We start from the raw sequence: 26,660 nt of genomic DNA, 5'->3' as shown, positions 1-26,660 counted from the left end.
GTTACATCGAACTAGGGGTGAGCGGGTTCGGATTTCTGAAATCCGAACCCCCCCGAGCCCCCCCGATCCGAGTCCGATCCGAGTCAGGCTCGACTTTTCCCGCCTGACTCGGATCTGAAATCGAGGCAAAACGTCATCATCCCGCCTTCCGAGTCTCGCGGGTTTTGGATCCTATATAAGGTACCCGCGTCGGCGCCATTTTCTCACTCGGCTGTGGACAGTGAAGAGGGAGTTAGGGAGTTAGGGCTGTGTAGTGTAGTGTAGTGTAGTGCTGCTGTTGTCCACTACTTCAAAGTCCATAGGGGCTGGCTGTGTTGTGCTGTGCTGCTGTTGTTAATAGGGGCTGTGTCCACTACTTCAAAGTCCATAGGGGCTGGCTGGACTGTGTTGTGCAGTCAGTTCTCCATAGGGGCTGTGTCCACTCCAAAGTCCTGTGCAGTGTCCCAGTCCTAAAGGAGAGCTGTAGTGTTGTCCAGGGGGTGCTCTGTCCATCAGGGGCGCTCCCCCCAAGTGCTAAAAAAATAATATATTTTCTGTGTTTGTGAATTGTGTGCGCAGTAGCCGCACGTGCATCAACAAAGTAGTGCCAAGCGTGCGCCTGTGTCATAAGTAAAGGGCCGGCTGGCTTGACCGTTAAAGGGTGCTGTAACCCCCGAAAGTACACTCCAGTCCAAACCAAAAAAAAATTATTTTCTGTGTTTGTGAATTGTGTGCGCAGTAGCCGCACGTGCATCAACAAAGTAGAGCCAAGCGTGCGCCTGTGTCATAAGTAAAGGGCCGGATGGCTTGACCGTTAAAGGGTGCTGTAACCCCCGAAAGTACACTCCAGTCCAAACCAAAAAAAAATTATTTTCTGTGTTTGTGAATTGTGTGCGCAGTAGCCGCACGTGCATCAACAAAGTAGTGCCAAGAGTGCGCCTGTGTCATAAGTAAAGGGCCGGCTGGCTTGACCGTTAAAGGGTGCTGTAACCCCCGAAAGTACACTCCAGTCCAAACCAAAAAAAAATGATTTTCTGTGTTTGTGAATTGTGTGCGCAGTAGCCGCACGTGCATCAACAAAGTAGTGCCAAGCGTGCGCCTGTGTCATAAGTAAAGGGCCGGCTGGCTTGACCGTTAAGGGTGCTGTAACCCCCGAAAGTACACTCCAGTCCAAACCAAAAAAAAAATTATTTTCTGTGTTTGTGAATTGTGTGCGCAGTAGCCGCACGTGCATCAACAAAGTAGAGCCAAGCGTGCGCCTGTGTCATAAGTAAAGGGCCGGATGGCTTGACCGTTAAAGGGTGCTGTAACCCCCGAAAGTACACTCCAGTCCAAACCCAAAAAAAATTATTTTCTGTGTTTGTGAATTGTGTGCGCAGTAGCCGCACGTGCATCAACAAAGTAGTGCCAAGCGTGCGCCTGTGTCATAAGTAAAGGGCCGGCTGGCTTGACCGTTAAGGGTGCTGTAACCCCCGAAAGAACACTCCAGTCCAAACCAAAAAAAAAATATTTTCTGTGTTTGTGAATTGTGTGCGCAGTAGCCGCACGTGCATCAACAAAGTAGTGCCAAGAGTGCGCCTGTGTCATAAGTAAAGGGCTGGCTGGCTTGACCGTTAAAGGGTGCTGTAACCCACAAAGTACACTCCAGTCCAAACCAAAAAAAAAATTATTTTCTGTGTTTGTGAATTGTGTGCGCAGTAGCCGCACGTGCATCAACAAAGTAGTGCCAAGCGTGCGCCTGTGTCATAAGTAAAGGGCCGGCTGGCTTGACCGTTAAAGGGTGCTGTAACCCCCAAAGTACACTCCAGTCCAAACCAAAAAAAATATTATTTTCTGTGTTTGTGAATTGTGTGCGCAGTAGCCGCACGTGCATCAACAAAGTAGTGCCAAGCGTGCGCCTGTGTCATAAGTAAAGGGCCGGCTGGCTTGACCGTTAAAGGGTGCTGTAACCCCCAAAGTACACTCCAGTCCAAACCAAAAAAAATATTATTTTCTGTGTTTGTGAATTGTGTGCGCAGTAGCCGCACGTGCATCAACAAAGTAGTGCCAAGCGTGCGCCTGTGTCATAAGTAAAGGGCCGGCTGGCTTGACCGTTAAAGGGTGCTGTAACCCCCGAAAGTACACTCCAGTCCAAACCAAAAAAAAATTATTTTCTGTGTTTGTGAATTGTGTGCGCAGTAGCCGCACGTGCATCAACAAAGTAGTGCCAAGCGTGCGCCTGTGTCATAAGTAAAGGGCCGGATGGCTTGACCGTTAAAGGGTGCTGTAACCCCCGAAAGTACACTCCAGTCCAAACCAAAAAAAAATTATTTTCTGTGTTTGTGAATTGTGTGCGCAGTAGCCGCACGTGCATCAACAAAGTAGTGCCAAGCGTGCGCCTGTGTCATAAGTAAAGGGCCGGCTGGCTTGACCGTTAAGGGTGCTGTAACCCCCGAAAGTACACTCCAGTCCAAACCAAAAAAAAATTATTTTCTGTGTTTGTGAATTGTGTGCGCAGTAGCCGCACGTGCATCAACAAAGTAGTGCCAAGAGTGCGCCTGTGTCATAAGTAAAGGGCCGGCTGGCTTGACCGTTAAAGGGTGCTGTAACCCACAAAGTACACTCCAGTCCAAACCAAAAAAAAAATTATTTTCTGTGTTTAGCCGCACGTATATATCAAATCGATATAACATAAATGGAGGACCAAACTTTCTCCGATAAAAATAAAATAGAGAAAGATCAAGAACCACTTCCTCCTAGTGCTGAAGCTGCTGCCACTAGTCATGACATAGACGATAACATGCCATCAACGTCGTCTGCCAAGGCCGATGCCCAATGTCATAGTAGAGGGCACATACAATCCCAAATGGCAAAGTTCAGGAAAATGACCTTGAAAAAGACATTTAAATCAGCTGAAGAGAAACGTAAACTTGCCAATATGCCATTTACGACACGGAGTGGCAAGGAACGGCTAAGGTCGATCCCTAGTATGTTCATGACTAGTGGTTCAGCTTCACATGACGATGGAAGCCCTCCTCCCACTAAAAAAATCAAAAGAGTTAAGCTGGCAAAAGCACAGCGAAGAACTGTGCTTTCTAAGAAGATATCACAAATCCCCAAGGAGAGTCCAAGTGTGGTGGTGGTTGCGATGCCTGACCTTCCCAGCACTGGACGTGAAGAGGTGGCTCTTTCCACCATTTGCACGCCCCCTGCAAGTGCTGAAAGGAGCACCCACAGTCCACTTGCTGATATGCAAATTGAAGATGTCACTGTTGAAGTACAACAGGATGAGGATACTGGTGTAGCTGGCGCTGAGGAGGAAGTTGGCGAGGAGGATTCTGATGGTGATGTGGTTTGTTTAAATCAGGCTCCGGGGGAGACAGTTGTTGTCCGTGGGATGAAAAAGCCCATCACGGTCATGCCTGGGCAGAAGACCAAACATTCCACCTCTTTGGTCTGGCAATATTTCTATCCAAATCCGGACAACAACTGTCTTGCCATATGTACCATATGTAAAGGTGAAATAAGTAGGGGTAGGGACGTCAACCACCTAGGAACATCCTCCCTTATACGGCACCTGCAGCGCGTTCATAAAAAGTTACTGTCAAGTTCAGAAACTTTGGCTAAGACCGTAAGCAGTCCAGGGACACCTAAATCCCGTTGTCCTGTTGTATCCAAGCGCCTGCAAACCACACCGTCAACTCCCTCCTCGTCAATTTCCTCCTTAGTCAGGATCGGAAGTAGTCCTGCAGGCCATGTCACTGGCATGACTGACTCTCCTATCCGGGATTCCTCTGGAGGATCCTGCATTGCTACGCCTACTGCTGCCGCTGCTGCTGTTGCTGCTGCTGGGAGTCGTTCATCATCCCAGAGAGGAAGTAGGAACACCACTACTTTTACTAAACAATTGACCCTCCAACAGTCCTTAGCGAGGAGGATGAAGTACGACAGCAGTCATCCTGAAGCAAAACGTATAACTGAGGCCTTGACTGCTATGTTGGTGTTAGACGTGCATCCGGTATCCGCCATTAGTGCAGTGGGATTTAGACAATTGATGGAGGTAGTGTGTCCCCGGTTCCAAATCCCGTCTAGATTCCACTTCACTAGGCAGGCGATACCGAGACTGTACAGAAACGTCAGAAAAAGTGTCCTCAGTGTCCTGTAAAATGCCGTTGTACACAATGTCCACTTAACCATGGACATGTGGACAAGTGGAACAGGGCAGACTAAGGACTATATGACTGTGACAGCCCACTGGGTAGATGTATCACCTTACGCAGCAACAGCAGCAGCGTCACCAGTAGCAGCATCTCAGAAACGCCAGCTCGTTACAAGGCAGGCTACGCTGTGTATCACCGGTTTCAGTAAGAGGCACACCGCCGACAACCTCTTAGAGAAACTGAGGGAAATCATCGCCCAGTGGCTTACCCCACTTAGACTCTCCTGGGGATTTGTGATATCTGACAACGCCACCAATATTGTGCGGGCATTACATCTGGGCAAATTCCAGCACGTCCCATGTTTTGCTCACACAATAAACTTGGTGGTGCAGAATTTTCTGAAAAGCGACAGGGGCGTGCAGGAGACGCTTTGGGTGGCCCGAAAAATTTCTGGCCACTTTCGCCATTCAGCGACTGCGTGCCGAAGACTGGAGCGCCAGCAAACACTCTTGAACCTGCCCCGCCATCACCTGAAGCAAGAGGTTGTGACGCGGTGGAACTCAACCCTCTATATGCTTCAGAGGATGGAGGAGCAGCAAAAGGCCATACAAGCCTATACATCCACCTATGACATAGGCAAAGGAGGGGGTATGCACCTGACTCAAGCGCAGTGGAGAATGATTTCCGTGTTGTGCAAGGTTCTCCAGCCCTTCGAACTTGCCACACGTGAAGTCAGTTCAGACACAGCCAGCTTGAGTCAGGTCATTCCCCTCATCAGGCTTTTGCAGAAGCAGCTGGAGAAAGTGAAGGAGGAGCTAAGACGGAGCGATTCCGCTCGGCATGTGGGACTTGTGGATGAAGCCCTTCATTCGCTTTGCCAGGATTCCAGGGTGGTCAATCTGTTGAAATCAGACCACTACATTTTGGCCACCGTGCTTGATCCTAGGTTTAAAGCCTATGTGGTGTCTCTCTTTCCGGCCGACACAAGCCTGCAGAGGTGCAAAGACCTGCTGGTGAACACACTGTCAGCTGAAGCGGAACGTGACACGTCAACGGCTCCTTCTTCATTTTCTCCCGCAACTGGGGCTGCCAGGAAAAAACTTAGGTATCCTAAGCAACCTGCTGGCGGTGATGCAGGGCAGGCAGGACCAAGTTTGGACATCTGGTCCGGACTGAAGGACCTGGCAACAATTTCTGACATGTCTACTGTCACTGCATATGATACTGTCACCATTGACAGAATGGTGGAGGATTACATCGGTGACAGCATCCAAGTAGGCATGTCAGACAGTCCATACCTGTACTGGCAGGAAAAAGAGGCAATTTGGAGGCCCCTGTACAAGCTGGCTCTATTTTACCTGAGTTGCCCCCCCTCCAGTGTGTACTCCGAAAGAGTGTTTAGTGCAGCCGGGAACCTTGTCAGCGAAAGGCGTAGGAGGTTGCTTCCACAGAATGTGGAGAAGATGATGTTCATCAAAATGAATTATCAGCTCTTCCAGGCAGACCAGCCTCCAGAAGGTACAGAGGGACCTGTGGTGGTGGATTCAAGTGGGGACGAGTTAATACTTTGTGAGGATGAGGATGTACACACTGAAGAGGGTGAGGAATCGGTGGATGAGGAGGATAAGGATGACATCTTGCCTCCGTAGAGCCAGTTTGTGCAGGGACACATTAATTGCCAGCTTGTTTTGTGGGGGCCCAAACGAACCAATCATTTCAGCCACAGTTGTGTGGCAGACCCTGGCGCTGAAATGATTGATTTGTTAAAGTGTGCATGTCCTGTTTATACAACATAAGGGTGGGTGGGAGGGCCCAAGGACAATTCCATCTTGCACTTCTTTTTTTTCTTTGCATTATGTACAGTTTGGGGCCTAGTTTTTCTAACTGCCATCCTGTCTGCCACTGCAGTGTCACTCCTAGATGGGTCACGTGTTTGTGCCGCCCACTCGTGTCGCTTAGCATAGTCATCCAGCTACCTCGGTGCAACCTTTTGGACATAAAAACACTATTGTGAGGTGTGAGGTGTTCAGAATAGACTGGAAATGAGTGGAAATTAAGGTTATTGAGGTTAATAATAGCATAGGAGCAGAGAAACCAACAAATTCTGTGATTTTAGCTGTTTTTATGCTTTTTAAAAAAAAAATACAGATCCAAAACACAAAACCCAGAACCCAAAACATGGAAGGGTGGTTTTGGCAAAACCAATCCAGATCCAAAACACGAAGAAAGATCCAGATCCAAAACGAAAACACAAAACACGAAAAGTGGCCGGTGCACACCCCTACATCGAACCCATACGCACAGTTGTGGTTGACTATGACCTGCCGCACAAACTGCTAAACTTCCTGTTGCCAACTAGATCTCTACATATACAATCACATGGGCTTAGTTATGCACGCCCCTGTAACGGCATTCAAACATACAGGCACACCTGCGTTCGCCCGACTACTCCCTATCCACCCCCAAATGGTGACCTCATGTCAATCACTGTGTAATGGGACTGAATGCTCACTGCGATCGATCCCCGATCACAGTGGTCGGTTCGCACACTGATGTATATGAATGCGCAGAAGGCAAACATCGGCCGGCTGCGTGCGAACGTAGCCTTGTGAACCAACCTGAATCAGGCCCTGAGTTCCTGCTGAAAATAGTACTGGTTTATAGCTAAGTGAGATAGAGTATATAAAGAGGGCTGTATGATATAATTGAGGGGATAGATTATATAATGTACAGGATATTATAGACAGTGTATACAGAGCTGGCCCTAGGCATAGACAAACTAGGCAAATGCCTATGGCATTTGAAATGCCTAGGTTCACACATTATCCCTACAGTGATAAGAGCTCTCAGCTCCGATTGGACGACAGCTCATACAGCAAGTGGTAGCGTGGAGCACAGACAGTGGGAGCAGCAGGCAGTAATAAAAAATGGCCAGCTGCAGCAGCTACGCCTCTCATGTGCATTTGCAGATTCCAGTAGGCTGAGCCTGTCTGCAGGGAGACAAACAGTGCTAAGCTGAGCATAGATAGAGTGAGGAGCACAAGCATGGCAGCTTCCAATATCTGCAGTCCAGGCAGGCTGAGGTGACAGTTTATTGGCCGGATGAGTGCTGTGCAGGAAGGTTGGAATGTAATAATGTGGGGCATAATGTGTAAGTGGCATTACTGTGTGGCATTATGTGTATAAGGGGCACTACTACTGTGTGGCATTATGTGTACAAAGTGCACTGTTGTGTGGCGTAACATATTTAAAGATCACTACTGTGTGGTGTAATGTGAATTAGGAGAAATACAGTTTGACATAACGTGAAGGGATATTATCGTGTCATGTAATGGGATTAAGGTTCCACTACTGTGCTGATCCAGTGCTGATTCAGGCTTGGGGACCCCATGCATTTCTTTCCCCCCTGTATTTCCTGAACCAGGACTGGATCAATGCCCAGTGCTGGTTGCACAAAGTATGGGGGACCAATACATCATTTTCCCCCCATATTTTGGCAACCATGGCTGGTTCTTACTAGCCCGATGCTGGTGTTTAAGTACAGGGGATCCCTACGTCATTTGTCCCCTGTATTTTTGCACAACCAGGACTGACTGTTAAAAGCCCTGGGCTGGTTGTGCTTTAGGGGAGGGGGTCACTTCACACAATCAACCCATTACCCACTCCCAGGGGTGTTGGGGATAGCTATCAGCCTAGGCCTGTGGTGCCCAGGAGAGGGGGACCCCAGGTATTCCTGGCCTGGGCTGACTAGCAGTCAGGGTTAATGTTTCAGCTGGGGGGGCCCAGTGAAATGGCTCCCCTGGCTGTGGCATTAGTCCCCCGTTAGTAAAAGTCTGGTGCTGGTTTTGGAGAATACAGGGATACCCTATGGAGTTTTTTCCCACTGGATTTCCAGTACCAGGACCGGATCAGAGCCAAGTGCTGGTTGTGCACAGTACGGGGGACCCCTACATCATTTGTCCCCAGCATTTTGGCAGAGCTGGTTCTGACTAGCCCGGTGCTGGTTGTGCTTAAGTACAGGGGACTCCTATGATGTTTGTCCCCTGTATTTCTGCACAACCTAGACTGGTCGTTAAAAGCCCGGTGCTAGTTGTGTTTTGGATGGGGGGGGAGGGCCACCTTATTTTATTTTACACATTCAATTTTTAAACATAGATGGAACTCACTGCTGCATCGTGCATCTGTGACTTATTGATTTTATATTCTCAGGTGCAAGCACAGTACTGGTGAGCCCTCTGATGCCCCTTTGCACTGCACTGCTGCTACTGCTCCGCACCACTGCCATTTTCCTGCATGCTTACAGCCCACCTCTGCAGCAGTCTCTCACTCTGCACCTCCCAAACCACCTCCTGTGTGATGGCCCCTCCTCCACCTGCGATAGTGTACCATTTTGTTGCCCTTCTTCCCTGCAGGTGGCCCGGTTTGCTCCTCCAAACCCTGATAGTTCATACATTTGTAAAAAGCTATGAAATTCCATAGACAAAAAACCTTAAGATTTCACATGTCCCATTAAGGCTTCTTACACATGATGTGAAATTTCACAAAACCTATTGAATTTCTGCCACTCAAACTTCAAAAAGCAATGAAATTACGATTATGGCTGACGCCTTAATGAACATGTTCCTTGCATCATACAGATATGGTATGCCATCACACCATGTGGTTAACTGCAGATTCAGCACTCACAGAGTGAGATTGCTGTCACTCATAAAATGGTGGAGCTGCTAATTCACAGAATTGTGTACTCATTGGAATACACGCATGCAGTCTATACAACTGAGGTCTGAGCAGTTATGTGGCACATACATCTCATTCAGTGCCCACAATCTTCCCATCCAGTCACCACAATAACCCCACTGGGTTCCAACAGCCTTCTCACTCAATACATCCATCTCACTCATACACATTCAGCTTCCCAATTGCTAAAACTATCATACTCTGTCTATACATGTACAATAACTTTGCCTCCATGCTGCTATAAACTATTCAAATCTCTACAGCTGTGTGTTGTCCCAACTGTGCTACTCTGCATGCCCTGATCCACACCACTTTGTCTTTCCCCATGTGCACTGCCCTGTCTTCCTGTATCCGTGCCACTGTTTCCTGGAACACGTGCATTAAGGTGAATTTGAAGCTTGAGTGGCAAAAATTCAGTAGGTTTTGTGAAATTTCACATCATGTGGGAAATGTGAAACCGTAAGGTTTTTTGTCTATGAAATGTAACACATAATATAAATAAATAAAAAATTATATATACACACATACACACTAGATATAGTAGATGGACAATGAGTGGGAAATGACTGTATATATTTGATGGTTATACAGTATATACTGCACTGAATAGAATGAAGGTGTATGATATAACTGCGGGGGATACACATTATGCACCCTCATTATATACTGTTAAGCCATCAGCTGTATTGTGTTAATTTTTTTAGTAATTGCTATTTTCTATTTATAGCATCTCAGAATGGGGGAGATGTATTATAGCGGCACTTATCATGCCGCTATAACGATTCCTGCTTCGCCTCTTTACTGAGGCGCAGCAGGAAGCACTAACGATGAGATGCATTAACATCTCATCAGCTGGAGCGGGGGAGTGTTAACTCCCCTTTTCGGCAATCCCCGCTAGAGCCCAAGCGCATCAGCGTATTGCTGATGCAGTGTCTCACTCCCGGCCGACTCCACTTAGCATATTGCAAAATCCTGCATGCAGCCCCCTGGAGCCGGCAGACACCTCAAATCATACATGGGGAGAAGCGGTATCAGCGTACATAACATGCGCTGATGCCTCTTCGGTGGTTAATACATCTACCCCAATGTTTTTTTATGAGTGAGATCAGCAGATAGAAGGGGAGTAACATTATGTAAATATGAGTGTCCCTTTTGTAGTTATTTTATGTAGCAAGCACAAATATGCAGTGTCGGACTGGGGCATGAAGGAACCACCGCGGGAAGGCAGTGGTAGGGGCCCATGCTTAAAGGGTGTGGCCAGTCACCACCGATGCTTGGCTAACCATTATAGAGGACAATTGTCTGTAGACATGAATACTACACTGCATGGTCTGTTCATCCATGTTCCTGCTCTACCTAATTAGCTGATTTTGTAATAGAGTAACAATATATTTCAAGTGCACTGTCTGAAACCTGACAATAGAAGAGGTGGGGGGCCCCTCAGGCAGTAGGGCCCACCAGGGATTTCCCCTGTACCCCTGTGTGCCAGTCTGACCCTGCCACTATGGCATACTAGTATGCAACATTATGGGCCTGATTCTGAGTCAGAGGCAGCGGAGCAATGTTGCACCTCGCATACATCCAGATGGTGTTTGTACAGAGTCACAGTACAGATTCAGACGCACACATGAAGAAGTGTATTGGAAATGTGTTGGGCATTCCTGGGTGTTTACATGCAATTACCTAATCAGATGAAGATCTAGTATAGTACGAGTGTGATACTGTAGTGTCGTGGATGTGTTGCTGAAGGTGGTTGCATACAGAGACGATGAATCACTCACATTGTAGGCCATACTCAGATGGATGTTCTGCAACTTGCATGGGACTGGTGAAAGTTTCAATGGTGCGAGTGATGGTGTCATCTAAAGATACACAAAGCATGACTGCAGCTTCTGTACACACTGACAGTGAGCGTCTCGGTGCTTGCATATTCGGAAGCACCAATGTACACCAAGGAAGGGCTTTGTAGCTGCATTTGCATAAAGTCGCAGATGCAACTGCATCAAAAGTCGCAAGGAAGGCTGCAACTGCGTCTGACTCCGAATCATTCCCTATGAAAAGGTAGTATCCTGTCCCCTCCACAGACCCCTCCACAGTCTCCACAGCAATTAGGGCTACCAGAAATTTCTGGGGCTAGTTTTCCATCCCATTTTGCCCCTGGAAAAAAAAAAAAGTCTATGTAGAGCACAGGTTGCAAAAATGAAGAAGATCTCCAGAGAACATAGTAGCAATGAAGATGTTCAGGTGTCTGAAGATCAGATCATAGGGATTTAAAAAAATAAAATCTGGAGAGAAAGGAGCGTGGTAATGAAGTATATATCCAGTTCTTCAGAGCACAGAGCATAGGAATAAAATAATACACATACTGTACAACAGGAAATGTAGGAAGACACGGCAACATCCAGAGCTTTGAAATTAAATGCAATGGTTCTACAATATCCTTCACTCAAGTGTATAAGATCAAACAAAAATGAGATTCTGCTAAGGTACAAACCTGCTCCATTTATTACATGGTAGAGTTGATTCTCCATAGAGTGTATAGCAACAAAGCCACAACAAGCAAAGCAAATCATTAATTACAGAGGACTTTACAGCATGTGCTTCTGCCAAAACCCTTCTGTCAAACTGCAGCAGTTCTCTTCTGATATAGGACGATGGAAGAGGGGAATACACTACCCAGAACTGCACTTGGGTGCCCCCAGCAGGGTTGTTATTAGTAAATAAAACATGTGCATTACAGATGTCTGTCTCAGATCAGGTGTCTATACAGTACACATGAGAAGGCATAGGTTTTAGTTTTAATTTTCAGCTACTCCTATCTTCAAAGATACAAAACAACCTCTTTTTCCACAAAAGGCAAACAACTGCTGTAGGGTGCGTCTGGCGGTTCAAATCCCGACAGCGGCAGCCCGGTAAGGGTGAAAATCCCAATCGTCCCTAAGATAAGTATTGCTAACCTAATTCTACCCCCTAACCCTCCCTTAGGGGTGGCTAACCCTAACCTCCCCCCCAAGTGCCTAACCCTAACCTCCCCTTCCCCTAGCCTAAACCTAACCCTCCCGGTGGGTGCCTAGCCTTAAGTCCCCCTGGGAGCCCTAAACCTAACCCCCCCCCCCCCCCGCGGCTGCCCACGCCTGGCTTACCTTCGTTTGGAATGCCGTGCGTTGGCCTTCTAGTGTCTGGTTAATGACAGGCATCGAGCTTTCGATGCCTGTCATTAGTACCATGCCGGGATTAGAAAGTCTGGAAGCCGGCGGTCGGCATTTAGGCCGTTCGCTTCCAAACTACATCCCCTGCTGTGTACCCCCCATCTGTGACCTCCCAGGCTGTCCTTTACCATGATAGTTTTTAAGACAAATATGTAAGGTTTAAGTAAGCGCATTATGCTGAAACATTACCTAGTTCTCCGTGAAGAGCAGATAAGATATTTATAGATCCAGTACAAAAGCCTTCCATGTCATAAAATGAATTGCCCTTGTTCCAGCTTACAGTAAATGTAGATTTAGAGGAATCAGGAGACACTTACCTCTTGCTGCATCCCATCCACCCCTCGAGTCACTTGCTTGTCTGCTCCGTACTTACTCAGCAATTTCATGAATCTCTGGAGAACGTTACTTTGTAGCTGTGTGGAAATAAGCCAATTAGTCTATAAATCGGTCAATTTCTGTCAGGAAAAAAAACTTGTTTATCTTGCTCTTCCTATAGCTACTGTTTAGCATCTCTGGAGCTGGAAAGGAAAACATTAGTTTGCAGGAATCTATGATCTGCAAACTTTCTTTGTTCTAGGGAAAAGTATTGCCACCTAGGAACAGCTGGTGGGTGGATGAGCAAGCCTCCCAAATACCGCTGGAACAAGGTAAAGTGAAAAAATTTCACTTACTGTAGCTTGTCCCTACACAGGAGGGTGGGGCCGAGCATCTGCTCCCTGACCTAATGGTCATGTGACCACTTGAGCCCATCCTCAGGTAGATTTTTTGGAAGCCTACTGATGACAATCCTAAGACTAGCCTTGGATAATGAAGGAATGTTTATCAGTTCAAATGCAAGGAAAAAAGAAGACACTGAGGGGTAAATTTACTAAGAATCGAGATTGGGAGAGTGTGCAATCTCTGGAGACTTTAGTGAATTTGCAAGTGGAAAAAAATGCCCAATGTTAAACTCGGGAGAGAGATTTCCTTTGCTACAGGAAAATACTGGAGAGTTAGCAAACGCTCTTCAAATCATCATCAGCTAAACTCGAGAACCTTTTCACTAGTGAACATAGGATTCAGGAATTTACCAAGCAGAGAGGTTCTAAATAGAGATGAGCGGTTCGGATTCTGTGGAATCCGAACCGCTCCGAACATTGGGGATCCGAGTCCACCCGAACCCTGTTCGGGTGTTCACCGCCTGACTCGGATCCCCGTTCGGGGCCGAACGGCGGCCTCCTGATGTCGGATTCTCACTAGAGAATCCGACATCAGGTCTCCTCGCGTGTAGGGCAGAGCGCAGTGCGCTCTGCCCTACACAGACACAGACACACAGCCGCCAGCGGCAGCTGTGTGTTTGTCACAGCAGCCAATGAGAGTCACACAGACTCTCATTGGCTGCTGTACGGAGGGAGCCGGCTGGAGCTCACACATGAGCTCCGTCTTCCGGCTCCCTCCGCAGCGTGTGACAGCAGAGCGGACGGCGCGGGAGTGGGGAATCAGGTAAGTTTTATTATTTTTTTTTTTTACTTGTCAAAGATCCGGGGGCACTACTGGGGGGGCTATACTACTGGGGGGGCTATACTACTGGGGGGGTCTGCTACTGGGGGTCCATACTATTGAGGGGCCTGCTACTGTGGGGGGGGCTATACTACTGGGGGGGTCTGCTACTGGGCGCTGGGCGTCCATACTACTGAGGGGCCTGCTACTGGGGGGGGCTATACTACTGAGGGGCCTGCTACTGGGGGGGCCATACTACTGGGGGGGGGCTTACTACTACTGGGGGGGATACTACTGGGGGGGCTTACTACTACTGGGGGGGCCATACTACAGGGGGGGCCATACTACAGGGGGGGCTACTACTGGGGCAGCCTACTACTGAGGGGGGCCTGCTACTGGGGGCAGCCTACTACTGGGGGGGGCATACTACTGGGGGGGCCTGCTAAAGGGGGGCATACTACTGGGTGGCATGCTAATGGGGGGGCCTGCTAATGGGGGGCATTCTACTGGGGGGCATTCTACTGGGGGCACTGCTTAGGGGACCCTACTACTAAGGGGACTGCATAGGGGGCACCACTGCTGGGGGCATTGTGTAAAGAACACCGCTACTGTGGCAGTGTGTAAAAGGGGCACTACTGTGGGCATTGTGTAAAAGGGTCACTACTGTGGGCATTGTGCAAAAGGGGCACTACTGTGTGTCGTAACATAAATAAGAGACACTACTTTATGGTGTAATGTGAATCAGGCCCTACGTGCGGTGTAATGTGAATAAGATTGTGCACTGTGACTCCTTGGGCCGTAGCCCACTATGTAAACAAGTACTGTGACTCTGCTGGCCGTACCCCACTGGGTGAGTGCACTACTTTTCATTTCTGCCACTGCTGTGTGGCAATGTGTCATAGATGTGCTTTATACTGTGGTGTCTGTGTCATTGTGCCGCTGCTCTATCGCTTAGGAACCAGTCAGCTCACTGCAACCTTTGGCCAATAATGTTGAAAACAATATTATGAGCTGTTATATGGTCTAAATTGACTGGAAATTAATGTTATTGAGGGTAATAATACTCTAGGAAGAAAAAAAAGACCAATTTATGTGATTTTAGCTTTTTTTGTCAATTTTTGTAAAAAAATCCAAATCCAAATCCAAAGCCAGTCACCACAGTTTGGCAAATCCAAATCCAAATCCAAAGCCGGACGACGAATTAGAACCAAATCCAAATCCGGCAAAAATGGTCCGGCGCACATCCCTAGTTCTAAACTCTCATGAGATGGGACAACTCTCCTGTAAAAATTTGGAAAATAAATTCTCCTGCCTGTGATCTGCAATTTTGGCAGAAACATACACAGATCACTATGATCCATGTATGTTTCTGCCTGTAAATAGAAAAAAAAGGGTTAATTTTTTATTTAAAAAAAAAAAAATGATGTGAGGTCCCCCCCAAAAGCCTAACCAGCCTTGGACTTGTCAGCCTGTCCTGGTACCTAAAATTATGGTGAACAAAATGAGTAGGGTTCCACTATAATTTAGGTACCAGCACCAGGCTGCAGGGCAAGTCCTGGTTTTAATTATAGGGAAAAAAAAAATTCGCAGAGGTCCCCTTATAATTAAAACCAATACCTGACCCAAAATGGCCAGGCTGTAATGTCAAAGCCCAGAGACCCTATTACCAGAGCTCCATGGCCAAAGTATTATCAGCCCAAGCCGCTCAATCCAAGCCGGGGATCTCAGGGAAAGTGGGGACCCCCCCAAGAAGGGCCCCCCCCAAAACCCCAGGTTTGTTCTGAAGCCTGGGGCTATTTATTTTACAGTGGTGGTACAGGTGCTGGCCGCCTGTTGGCACTTGTAGTTCCACAAGTACCAAACGGCAGGCATGCGGTCACCTGCAGTTCCACTGTAAAATACAAATAGTTTTCTTTCAATTTAAAACTTTATTACCCCTGTACCCACAGCCCAGGGGTGCAGAGAGAGCCCTGGGCTTCAGACCAGGCCTGGGGTTTTGGGAGAGGGGGGACCCCTTTTTTGGGGGGTCCCTACCTCCCCTGAGATCCCTGGCTTGGCCTGAGTGACTTGGGGTGAGAATGCTTTGGCCCTGGAGACCCGGTAATATGGTCTCTGGTTGTGGCATTACACTCCGGTTGTTTCGGGTCCGGTGCTGGTTTTAATTATAGGGGGACCCCTAAGCATTTTTTCCCCTATAATTAAAACCAGGACAGGCCCTGCAGCCTGGTGCTGGTACCTATAATTACGGTGGAACCCTACTCGTTTTGTTCCCCCGTAATTTTAGGTCCCAGGACAGGCTGACAAGTTCGGGGCTGATTAGGCTTTTGGGGGGGAACCTCACGTAAGTTTTAACAATGAACCCAATTTTTACAGGTACAAAACACAAGCAGCTTACACATCTCACTGATATGTGCAGGCTGCTTGCTCAGGAGATTTTTGCAGAGAGAAGACACTGCAATCTCAGGTGAAACTTGTTACTCGAGGGAGAAATCGTAATCTGCTTCACCATCGGCCATCTCACTCTCAGCTAAACTCAATTTGTGAGTTTCAGGAGCCTCAAATCACCCGAGTTTCGGCGATGCTAATCGAGCAGAAAATAGAAAAAAACTTGACCAGACTCGATTCTTAGTAAAATTACCCCTGAATCTTTACAGTTAAATTGTTTACTGAACTAGTAACAAAAATATAGTTTTAATCAATGCAATAAAGTTATTATACAGTACAAACATAGCAACAAGAAGAGTATTCATAGGCTAGGCTCAACTATTGGCCCAAATGTCATGAAGGAGAAGGAACAGAACAGATGCTGATGATCATAATTTGGTCAACCAAACGGCAAGACACAGAGAATTATTTAATGTCTCTAGCAGTTGATGCCTGTGGCTTGTTATGATCCTCTGGCCCACTCAGGAGAAAAGAATAAAAGGTATCAATCTACTGGAGCAACTTTGGATAGAGCAACCAACAGACCTAGCAAGGTATAGGGTTGGTAGTGTGGGTGCTGTTGATAGGTGGTAATCCTATTCCCTAGAATAGAACAGAGAAAGTTTGCAGGTCATAGATTCCTGCAAACTAATGTTTGTTCGTAGGGAGGGTTCCCAAATAGCAACATCTGGTGGGCAGATTACCACATACCTGGTGGTTGCTTGGAAGATCAGTTGGCTGGTGAAGTAAAGATCAGTTGGTCTCTAATAATGGTTGGCAAATGTATGCTCAGAGGACCGAGTGGCGTGCATTATGGAATGTAGGAACATAACTTTTGCTACTGCACTAGCAGCTCTCCAGATGGAGGTTCCCTTAAAAGGGGTTAACTGCAAGTGACAAATAACCTTGAAACTTCAACTTTTAGTGGAATATTAAGTTTCAATTATGAAATAAATTACCAAACGAACATTTAATTTGTCCCATATTTCATTATATAAACTCAACTATACGATTTTCAAAAGGAGGGTGTTTTGGATCAGTAATATAAATTAAAGTTAGCCCAGCACACCTGGCCCCAAAGCCTAACTCTAGTAATGCAAATGTTCTCAATAAAAGGACACTCTAAAACTTGTGTCAAGGGCAGATTAGAAGGTTAGAACATGTTCTAACCTTCTAAAGTACTAGAATACTGTGGATTAAAAGTGCTGGGTAGGAAGAACTCCTCTGTACGGTAAAAGATCTTCAGTTAGCCTTGGTAATAAAAAGGCAAGTGCTGAACCATAATAGCAGATGGTGGCTGATGCAAGGCCTGCATCATATTTGGCAGCCAGAAGTCCAGGAAGGAGAGAATCTGTATTAGAAGTATTATGCCATACATTAAATTCTCTAATCATGGTAGAATATCTGGTTTTGAAAAGTCTTAGTGAGGCAATGATAAGGACTACTGTAGAAGATGACAATCTTGAGTCTTATTAGTAGCCCATTCAAGTAATTCTCAATATGCATGGTGGCAACCTGTCCAGATCTGAAGTACCCTGGAAGCAGTCTTTGGAGAGTTTCAGAGGAATTTTGGGCCCTTTGCACAACTAATTGATTAGAGGAAACAATACCCTGGATGGCCAGAGAGGATAAACCAGTATTAAATGGGATACCTGGTCTGCTCTCATTTTGTGTAGTATCTTCAGTAAAAAGCAGGTGGTGGGAGAACATATGGGAGAAATACATTACATCCCCCTTGAATGATCCCAGTTTCCAAACTCTGGACACAAATGTGGGAACCTGAGGTTTAGAAGAGTCGCAAAACAATCTATTTAAGGAACCCCTGAATGTTTGAACTATTGTTTGAAATATTAATTTAAGGCAACATTGCCCACAATCAGATGATATCGAAGGAGAATTGTCCAGTTCAGTAGTTTCCCAGAATGCAATTGTTGTTAGATGAATAACCTTTGAATGGTCCATTTCCTAAACTCTAGGGCTTTTGTGACAGGGAACAAGAATGTGTCATCCTGTTCAGGCAAGATACCACAGTTGTTAGCCAGACAAATTTAAACTGCAAATTCTCATATGTGACTGGGATTTAAAGCTCTAAGGACCAGCATGGCTGGTCTCAATTTGAGCAGATTGATATACATAAGCCTACTGCTCCATTGTGGACAATTTATCGCTCACTGCCTGGTACTGAGTGAATGCACTGCAGGGGTCACAGTGCTTAGCTTCCCAGGTATGGCAAAATCATTCTTTCTGACCAGAACGTAAAAGGACCAACAGCACCAGTTATTTTAAAACTGAATTGGCCTTAATATTTGGTTCATTGGGTTTCTTTAAGACCTATCACCCCCATGTGAACAGAAAGAGGAGTCAACTTCAGGGCAAATAGTGTGGCTGCATCTGGGAGCTCTGTATAACTCCTTAAACCCCATTTATAATTTTTGACTAGTGTTGCCCTGCAGCAGGGGTGGGAAATAACTGGCTCCTCAGCCACTGCTGAACCACACACCCTGCCACAGCCTTAGCATGCCCAGATAGCAAAACTGAGGCAGGGCATGCTGGGATGCACAATCCCACGGCAAATGGAAGGCAGCCTACAGCTCCTGTACAGGCTAGCAGGGCAAACATATACCTGACATAGGGACCCGTTTCTGCACAACCATCACTCACCTGGTCTCTGTAAGAATAGGCTGAAATTCCAACAAGAATCTCTACAACGAAAACCAAAAGCATAACCCCTGTAAACTGAGAGAAGAGAAGTCAGAGTCTCAGTGCCATCTAGTACTGAATATGTATGAAGTTACTGTATTGCCCCATAATGAATGGATACAGTTTTTGTTATTAACACTAGTAACAAGGGATGTGGATATATATGGTAGATGATACATGGGGTATCATTATGGTAAAGATTCAAGTAAGTTTTTGAAAAATATTTGCATAGAAAAATGTAGGGATGAGATAGTATAAACACTGATAAAAATATAATATAAAAAGGACAGAAGCCAACATATGGCAGATAGATACTGATAAAAGTGTCAGTGCCTGCACAACCAAATACTAATGCCCAACATATATATTTATTGTCTGGAATGAAATGCATCTCTCTATTTATAATGTTTAAATTACATGCAAGAAGACAATTATGTTTTAATTATATAAATCCTACAGCCCTAGTCTTATCCACATGGTACAAAGTCTTTGGTAACCTATATCAACATTTAACATTTTTTACAGGGACTGAAAATGAGCGTGTTCCTCCTAGTGGTTACACACGATACAGTCTCCCTGGACCACAGACTACAATTCATATTGTGGAGTACTCCATGTGACAGTAATAAGGTATCAATCTGTATATTATATCCATAAAAATACATGCATGGTCAATGCTGAAAAAATACGAACAATTCTAGAGACCAATATTGAAAATCTGGGGCTGTGCTGGTAAAATATGGATAGTTGGAACTATGGTTTGGCACAAATTAGGTTGATGAAAGCTACACTTTTGGACAAAACCTTATTAATGACAGCAGCGATCACAAGAGTAATGGGGGCTATGCCGGCGGCGGGCAGATCACCCAGTTGCACATAGCTTCACCATCAATATTATTAGTACAAAAAGGTAGGAATCAAGCCAGAGATAATGGACAACTTACAGTTTTGATCAGGATGTTGTTTTCCTTTATTGCTGCCAAAGCTCCAAATCCAGATAAGAAGATAATCACCATTCCCACGATAGCCAGAACCAGAGGGGCTCCAGCCGAAGTATCTGTTATGACCAAAGAAATATCTGATAGTTGTGTCTGTACCGATGCTCCGAGACAAATCAGCACAATACCGGTCACCTAACAGAAGACATGTCAGCCAACAAAAATCATAAAAACACACAAAATCACCAACAAGTTTTCATAGATCAATTAAACAGCCTAGAAAAAATACATGTAATATTTTCAATTAATATAAGGCAGAAAATAAAGTATATCCAACATGCAATAACTTAAGGAGCACAACAAATAACTAATATGTGGGAGACTAACTAATGCTTATATTTGTCAGAAGACTCTCGCTCCCAATGTCATTAAAAATTGTAACCAAATACAGCATACATGGTTTTGTGGTTTTGTCTTTCTATAAGTGTTTGTATTAATGTAACAAGGAATTTAGTTAAAGTGGGTGCTAAAGGCAGTTTATAAGGAATCCATCCAGGATGTTTTAGGAAATCAGTAGGCCTGTGTAGTGGTGAAGCCCTGAACATAGTGGAGGAGTACAATGTTCCTCAAGACAACAAGTAATTTGAAAGTACTAAACATCTTTCTAGTGGACCTCTTCTTGGCTCTGATCAGGACTAAGGATATATAGACAAAGTTCATAGCTATTCGACACCAGTAATCCCACATTAACCAAACCCTATGAAGCAAACCTTATGAATAAGCTGGCTCATATCGAGGACCACTTAATTTCCTTTATTGTCACCAAAACCTGTCTCTGCCCATTTCTTTTTCAAGGGCCTCCTGAAACCTGCAAAGTCCTTCTCTCACACTGATGCACCTTCTGGATCCTAAACCCCAACACTCCCTCTACTAGGTCTACTTTATTTGCCGCTTTCACTCTTTTCACCTTTGGGTGGCTGTCATCCACTGTCCCTCTGGCCTCACCTCCTACTTGATAAATAAATTTGCCGCTTGGCTCAACCACATTCCATCCTGTGACATCCCTTCACTTATTCTGGGGGAATTGAACATCCTGATAGATAATCAGAGTGATGCTGCGGCCTCCAAATTTTCTCTTTTGGATTCACACCATGGCCTTTTTCCCCTCCTACTCCTGTGGTCACTCTCTCTGCTGTGATATCTTCTCTCTGATCATCATCATCATCATCATCATCTCCATCACACCATCATGCGCCCCCTGACTAAGGCTACCCTTTCCAACATGTAATCTCAGCATTCTATACCTGGCATTCTACTCCTAATCACTTGATTTACTGTTTGCCCTAATCTCTACCCTTTACTGCCCTGACAATGCTCTATTGGACTGCTGAGTGCCTTTTCAGGAGTTGTGCCTTCACGGTAACCTCCATCACTTAAAACTTTTTTTTTTCTTACAACTCTTCACTATTTCACTCCAAGAAATCTTATTTCAAGCTTGTTAATTCCTTCCATTCTTCCAGTCCAATATATAGGGGTGGGAGTTACTCTCTTGCTCAGGTAACTAAAGTGTCTAGCTAATTACCCATCTCCCACTGCATGTCCATAGTCTAGTGGATAAAGTGGATTAAGTCTGTGCCCTTCTTTCATCCTCTTTTCCCTCCAACTTTCCCCTTGCCCCAGTCAATCTTCCTCTGTTGACGCACTCAATGCCTGCTCCCACCTCTTCAATCTGTCTCTCCCATCCAGTACAGTCCCATCCTACTTTAAGAATGCCTTCATCTAACCAATCCTCAATAAAATCCTCACTTGGCTGAGACTCTCTCACTCTAACTACTGCCTTCTATCCCTCCTCCCTTTTGCAGCTTGTCCATCACTGCCTCAGCACTTTCCTCTCCTTTCACGCTCTCCTAGACTGATTTCACACTGCTTTTCACTAGTTCCACTTCAGAGAAACTGCCCATATTAAGAGCACTAATGATCTCACTGCTAAATTCAAGCTAATTTCTCTCCACTCATTCTCCTAGACTGGTTTGCTGCCTTTGGTACTGTGGACCACCTTTTCTTCCATCAAATACTCCACACTCTTGGGTTCTGCGAGTCTGTCCTCTCATTGTTGATCTCCTACCTTTCTACCCAGGGGCGTATTATGAGTGGGTGGAGCCCGTATGCATTCCCCATCCGCGGTCCCCTCATCTCTCCCCTGCAGTCGACAGCGGACTGAAGGCTGACCGCCGGCGGCTGCAGCATCTGTGGACTCTGGGAACTAGTCTGTGCCCAAAGTCTACTGCGCATGTGCAGGTTGCCAGGAAAAATGTTGTGGTTGCCATTTTCCCAGCGACTTTGTCACTGCGCATGCGTAAAATGCCACAGTGGCCATTTTTCTGCGTTTTGTGCAGGACTAAGACACTCGACGCAGGTCCTTAGAGAGGCAAATATTAGATAATATGGGTGCAGGGTGTGCAGTACAGGCCCCCCTGGACCCAGGGGCCCGTGTGCACTACGCACCCTGCACCCATTATAGATACACCCATTTCTACTTCTCCATCTCTTCCCTCGACTCCACCCACTCTCGATTCTTCAAGAGTTTCTTCATTCCCCCCTTTTCTTCCAAGTTCCATTACATCTTTGACACCCACTCCCACTTTTCTCATGTGTATTTAATGGGCTTCCTGCAATCTCCTTCTGTATGTCCCAGTACTGTCTCAAACTAGATGACCCTCAAATGCAATAGCTTGCACTTTGTGGGCACTGGAGCAATTTTACAGATTCAGCTGCTATATTTAAAGCAGCAATTAGTTTTGCCTTAAAAAACTATTAGGCACTTTAATCTAGAGCAGGGGTTCCCAACCATAGGAACTGATTCAGAGCCGGACGCTCTGAATCTGGGCGTTTTTTTTTTTTTTTTTTGTGCTGACCATCCACAGCTATAGCGAGTGGCCAGGTTAATGGTCTCGATGGTCAAGACCATCACGACCATCGGGCTTGGGACGAGACCCTTGTGGTAGGGTCTCGTGGCTGCAAGCCCCAGAGAGATTTCGGCTCTAACAGAGCCGGAATCTCTCCACTGACATCACTCATGATGTCAGTGGGGCCGCCCCCAAACGGCAGGCGTTCACATGGGAACACCTCCGTTTGGGCAGCCACCCCCCCGGCCCACCCACCAAGACCTGGAGCGACGGTTTGCCCGTCGCTATGCGCACGAAGGAGCCAGCTCTGTCGTGCACATGCGCTGTGGGCCACCATCGACCCGGTTGCGAGCGCTCAGCGCTTGCGACCAGGTCTGAATCAGGCCCATAGTCCTCAAGGCACACTAACAGTCCGGGTTTTAAGGCTAGCCATAGCTGGGCACAGGTGACTTAAATAGTACCTCAGTTATTTTGATTTAACCATCTGTGATTAAGCATGGATAGATTTCCAAAGTCACAGGCTTTTACATTTTGGCTAATATGTCTGATACTAAACTTATTTTATCCCCCACATATTTTTCGTACCATCCTGTTTTTCTGCTGACTACAGCAACCTCTCCTCTGTCACTCAAGTCTGCTGTCTTGGAAACAGACTTACCGGTAAATTTACTAAAGTGAGAGTTTTTAGAAGCGAGTTTTAGAGGAAATGTTGCCCATAGCAACCAATCAGATTCTACTTAACATTTAACTAGCACCTTCTAGAAGATAGTAGCTAGAATCTGATTGGTTGCTATGGGTTACATCTCTTCTAAAAAACTCATTTTAGTAAAATTTACCCCTTACTGTAGACAGGGGGAAATAAGGATATTTCAAAATCTTGCAGATTCCACCTTTGCAACATCTAGGGTCAGAGAATACCTTACCATGGATGCCCCCAAAAATCCCATTCATGCACATGTCATTTCCTACCTGGACTACTGCAACCTCTTCCTTTCTGGCCACACTTAAAGCTGTCCTTACTGCTGCCCATCTGATTTACCTCTCCTGCCTCTATGTATCCACCTCACCCCTCTGCCAACTGTGTGATTGGTTCCTAAGCCACCTCCAAGTACATTTCAAACTCTTCACCCTCACATATAAAGCCTTCAATCACTCCTCTTTCACTTTGAACCTCAACTCTGTTAACATCCCCCTCTACTTATCAGGCATTAGCATATTTTTGCAGCTGCATTGCGTGTGATTAGTAGCTGCGATCTGTGCTGAATCAGGCCCGTAGTGCACTATTATGAAAAAGGTATGATCAGCTAAAAAGTGAATTCACAGACATCCACTCTGTGCTTCCAATAATCATCATCACCATCTCAGCTCATTTTGACAATTCTTTGGTACCCGTGACGGATTCAGATCCTGATAGGTGTATCTGCATCATGGTCTACCTCAGTTGCTATTACAGGAACACTTGACCACTCAAGAACCACCCTTCCCTCCCCGTTCCATCTCTCCAGTTGTAAGTAATAACAAGTATAAAGGTGCAACGAGACCTGCATAAAAATATGTAGGAGTTTGTGCTGCATTGTAATGTGTAATCTACTCTAATAAAACAGGAGTCCACCTATGAACAAGGCCTTTAGGACCAGATTCAGAGATGGATGCAATGTTGTTGATGGACGCAGTCGAGCAATTTTTGCCACTGCGCATGCGTTACAGCCATACTGTCCACACTCAGCAATGGATTAGCAATGGTGGTAACAGAGGATTTATTTGCAAATTGAGTGACAGGTAGTCAGCATTTGGTGGAAATAATGGGAGGGTGGTTAGAAAAATGCAGGCATCTCAGGACAGTTTTCAGGGCGTGCTCTAGTGAGCCTCTGAAAATTTGTTCACAGCTGCAGAGTCCCCAGCATCATAGGAGAGCTGCTCAGTCTGAGACAGCATAGGCTTACTCAGGAGTTTGATGTGCAATTGATGTTTCCGCTTTGTACGTAAGATGCAGAGGTCAGTCACCAGAGGTGGGCTTTTCAGTGCACAAGACATCAGCTAATCTATTAGCATATTTTCGGCAGTCTGTTGCATTTTGCATCAGACCTGGGTACACACATAAAGATTTTCTGTCCAACCATCCAACTAGTTGATTGGTTGGAATGAAAATCTGATAAGGTATGGGAGTAACTGACAATCAGCATTTTGCTCCGAAACTCCGGAAAATGGACAAAAACTTGTTTGAACAAATTGTTTAGATCAAACATTAAACAACCATCTTCATGACGACCATTTTCATCTGTTTTCTGGCATTTAGAAGCAAATTGCTGATCATCATTTACTCCCACACCTTACCAGATTTTCATTCCAACCAGTGGCGTAACTCCCGGAGACAATGGAGTCATTTGCCGCCGGGCGCAAGCCCTGAAGGGCACCTGGCTCCATTGTCATCCGGGCCAGCCACTCCTGAGGAGCTACGTGGAGAAGGAGTGCCGCTGATCGGCGCTCCACCTCCAGTGGCGTATCTACAGGGGGGTGCGGTCGCACCCCCTGCACCCTCCAGTTGCCAGGCGCCCGCTGAGTGTGTTACCAGTGGGCGCCCGGCTCCTTCTGAGCTCCGGGTCCCACTGGTGCACCATGGGAATGACATCATGACGTCACTCCCATAGTTCCGAGGAGCGGGCGCTGGGGACGGAAGGCAGCAGCACTGGAGCGTGGATTAAACTAAGTGTTATTTGATTGTGTGTGTGTACGCGATGGGGGGCGGGCGGGGAGTGCTTACTACAGGGTGCATTACTGGTGGGGGTGTTCACTACAGGGGCTTACTACAGGGGGCATTACTGGGGGGTGCTCACTACAGGGGCTTACTACAGGGGGCATTATTGGGGGGGTGCTCACTACAGTTGCTTACTACAAGGGGCATTACTGGGGGGGTGCTCACTACAGGGGGCATTACAGGGGACTTACTGCTGGGGGCTTACTACTGGGGGCTCTTCAAGGGACATTACTACTGGGGCACTGCAGGGAGCATTACTACTGGGGACACTACAAGGGCAATACAACTGGGACACTGCATAGGGGGACAACTACTGGAGGTACGGCATAGGGGGACCATTACTGGGGGGCACTACTTTCATGGGCGCTGCATAGGGGGACCTCTACAGAGGGAATTCCACAGGGGGACCACTACTGGGGGAACTGCACAGGGGGGCGGCAGCAGCTGGGGCTGGCATAGGTGCTGGGGGGTTGGTTAACTTTAATTGGGGGGGGCACCAACATTTATCTTACCTCTTGGCACCTGGGATGAAGTTACACCACTGATTCCAACCAATCAACAAGTTGGATGGTTGGACAGAAAATCTTTACGTGTGTACCCAGCTTTAGTGTGGATTATATAACTGTATCGGTGGGGCGTCCTAAGCAAATGCATTTAAAGGTTAGTTAGCAACACATTTATCTCCAGTGAGCTTTCTGAAGTGTCTCCTAGAGGACAGCTCTAATAAATTAAAGTTATTTATATTTAATTCTAATTGTGCACATTCAAGCACACCTCAATTTCTGATACTTTACCAGCAGGATAAATGAACATAATAAATATATAACAGTGATCACTTAGCCTCCAGACCCCCAGAAATTAATGATGGGATTTAGAATAAATTAACTTACCCAAAAAAACAGGATAATACAGAAGAATCCAGCTTTGATACAGACAACTTTGTCTACAGAATCTATTTTCATCTTTGCAGCAGCTGAACGAGAACAGAGAAGTGTAATATGTTATTTCCTTGTCTCATAAGCTGACACTCTGACCAAGCAGCATCCAACTACTCACTCCATGTAAGAGGCAAATTGGAACAATGATGTATTTCTCATCAATGAGCTTCAGACTAATCAGATGAAAATTAACCAGTTCAGTGCTCTGAGCTAGAGTAATAATAGTTTGCTGGGAAACAGAGTTATATATATAAATGTATATAAATAAGACAAGGTTCACGTCACAGAGAGATTTTAATATCTAATTTAAATAGTTACAGTACAATACATGAGAAAATTCAGTTGTTTAATTATGGGTTAATAATACAATTCTCAAATATCTGGCTTGTTTGGTTCAGGAGCTGCTGCCAGATCAGCTAATTAGATCCAGACACACATGAAATGTAAGATACTCTC

At 46.0% G+C, this 26,660-nt stretch overlaps 1 protein-coding gene across 4 annotated transcripts in view; it reads right to left on the bottom strand.

Moving 5' to 3' along the window:
- Nucleotides 1-26,334, bottom strand: part of LOC148454586 (CD151 antigen-like) — a 103,200-nt gene extending 76,866 nt beyond the window's left edge. For 3 of the 4 annotated variants that reach the window (XM_088460738.1, XM_088460736.1, XM_088460735.1), the window contains exons 1-4: nucleotides 26,157-26,334; nucleotides 19,612-19,800; nucleotides 18,629-18,703; nucleotides 12,382-12,477 (exon numbers count right to left, since the gene is read on the bottom strand). In XM_088460738.1, coding sequence (XP_088316864.1) covers nucleotides 12,382-12,477; nucleotides 18,629-18,703; nucleotides 19,612-19,800; nucleotides 26,157-26,228 — 432 coding nt within the window. In that variant the 5' untranslated portion in view covers nucleotides 26,229-26,334. The remainder of the gene's footprint in view (nucleotides 1-12,381; nucleotides 12,478-18,628; nucleotides 18,704-19,611; nucleotides 19,801-26,156) is intronic. The other variant, XM_088460737.1, reaches the window with a different exon arrangement.
- Between the last annotated feature and the right edge of the window lie 326 nt (nucleotides 26,335-26,660).

This window comes from Taudactylus pleione, unplaced genomic scaffold, assembly GCF_031769625.1.
Source record: "Taudactylus pleione unplaced genomic scaffold, aTauple2 ptg000977l, whole genome shotgun sequence".
NCBI classification, from domain to species: domain Eukaryota; kingdom Metazoa; phylum Chordata; class Amphibia; order Anura; family Myobatrachidae; genus Taudactylus; species Taudactylus pleione.
This window is presented reverse-complemented; position numbering and strand designations above follow the sequence as displayed.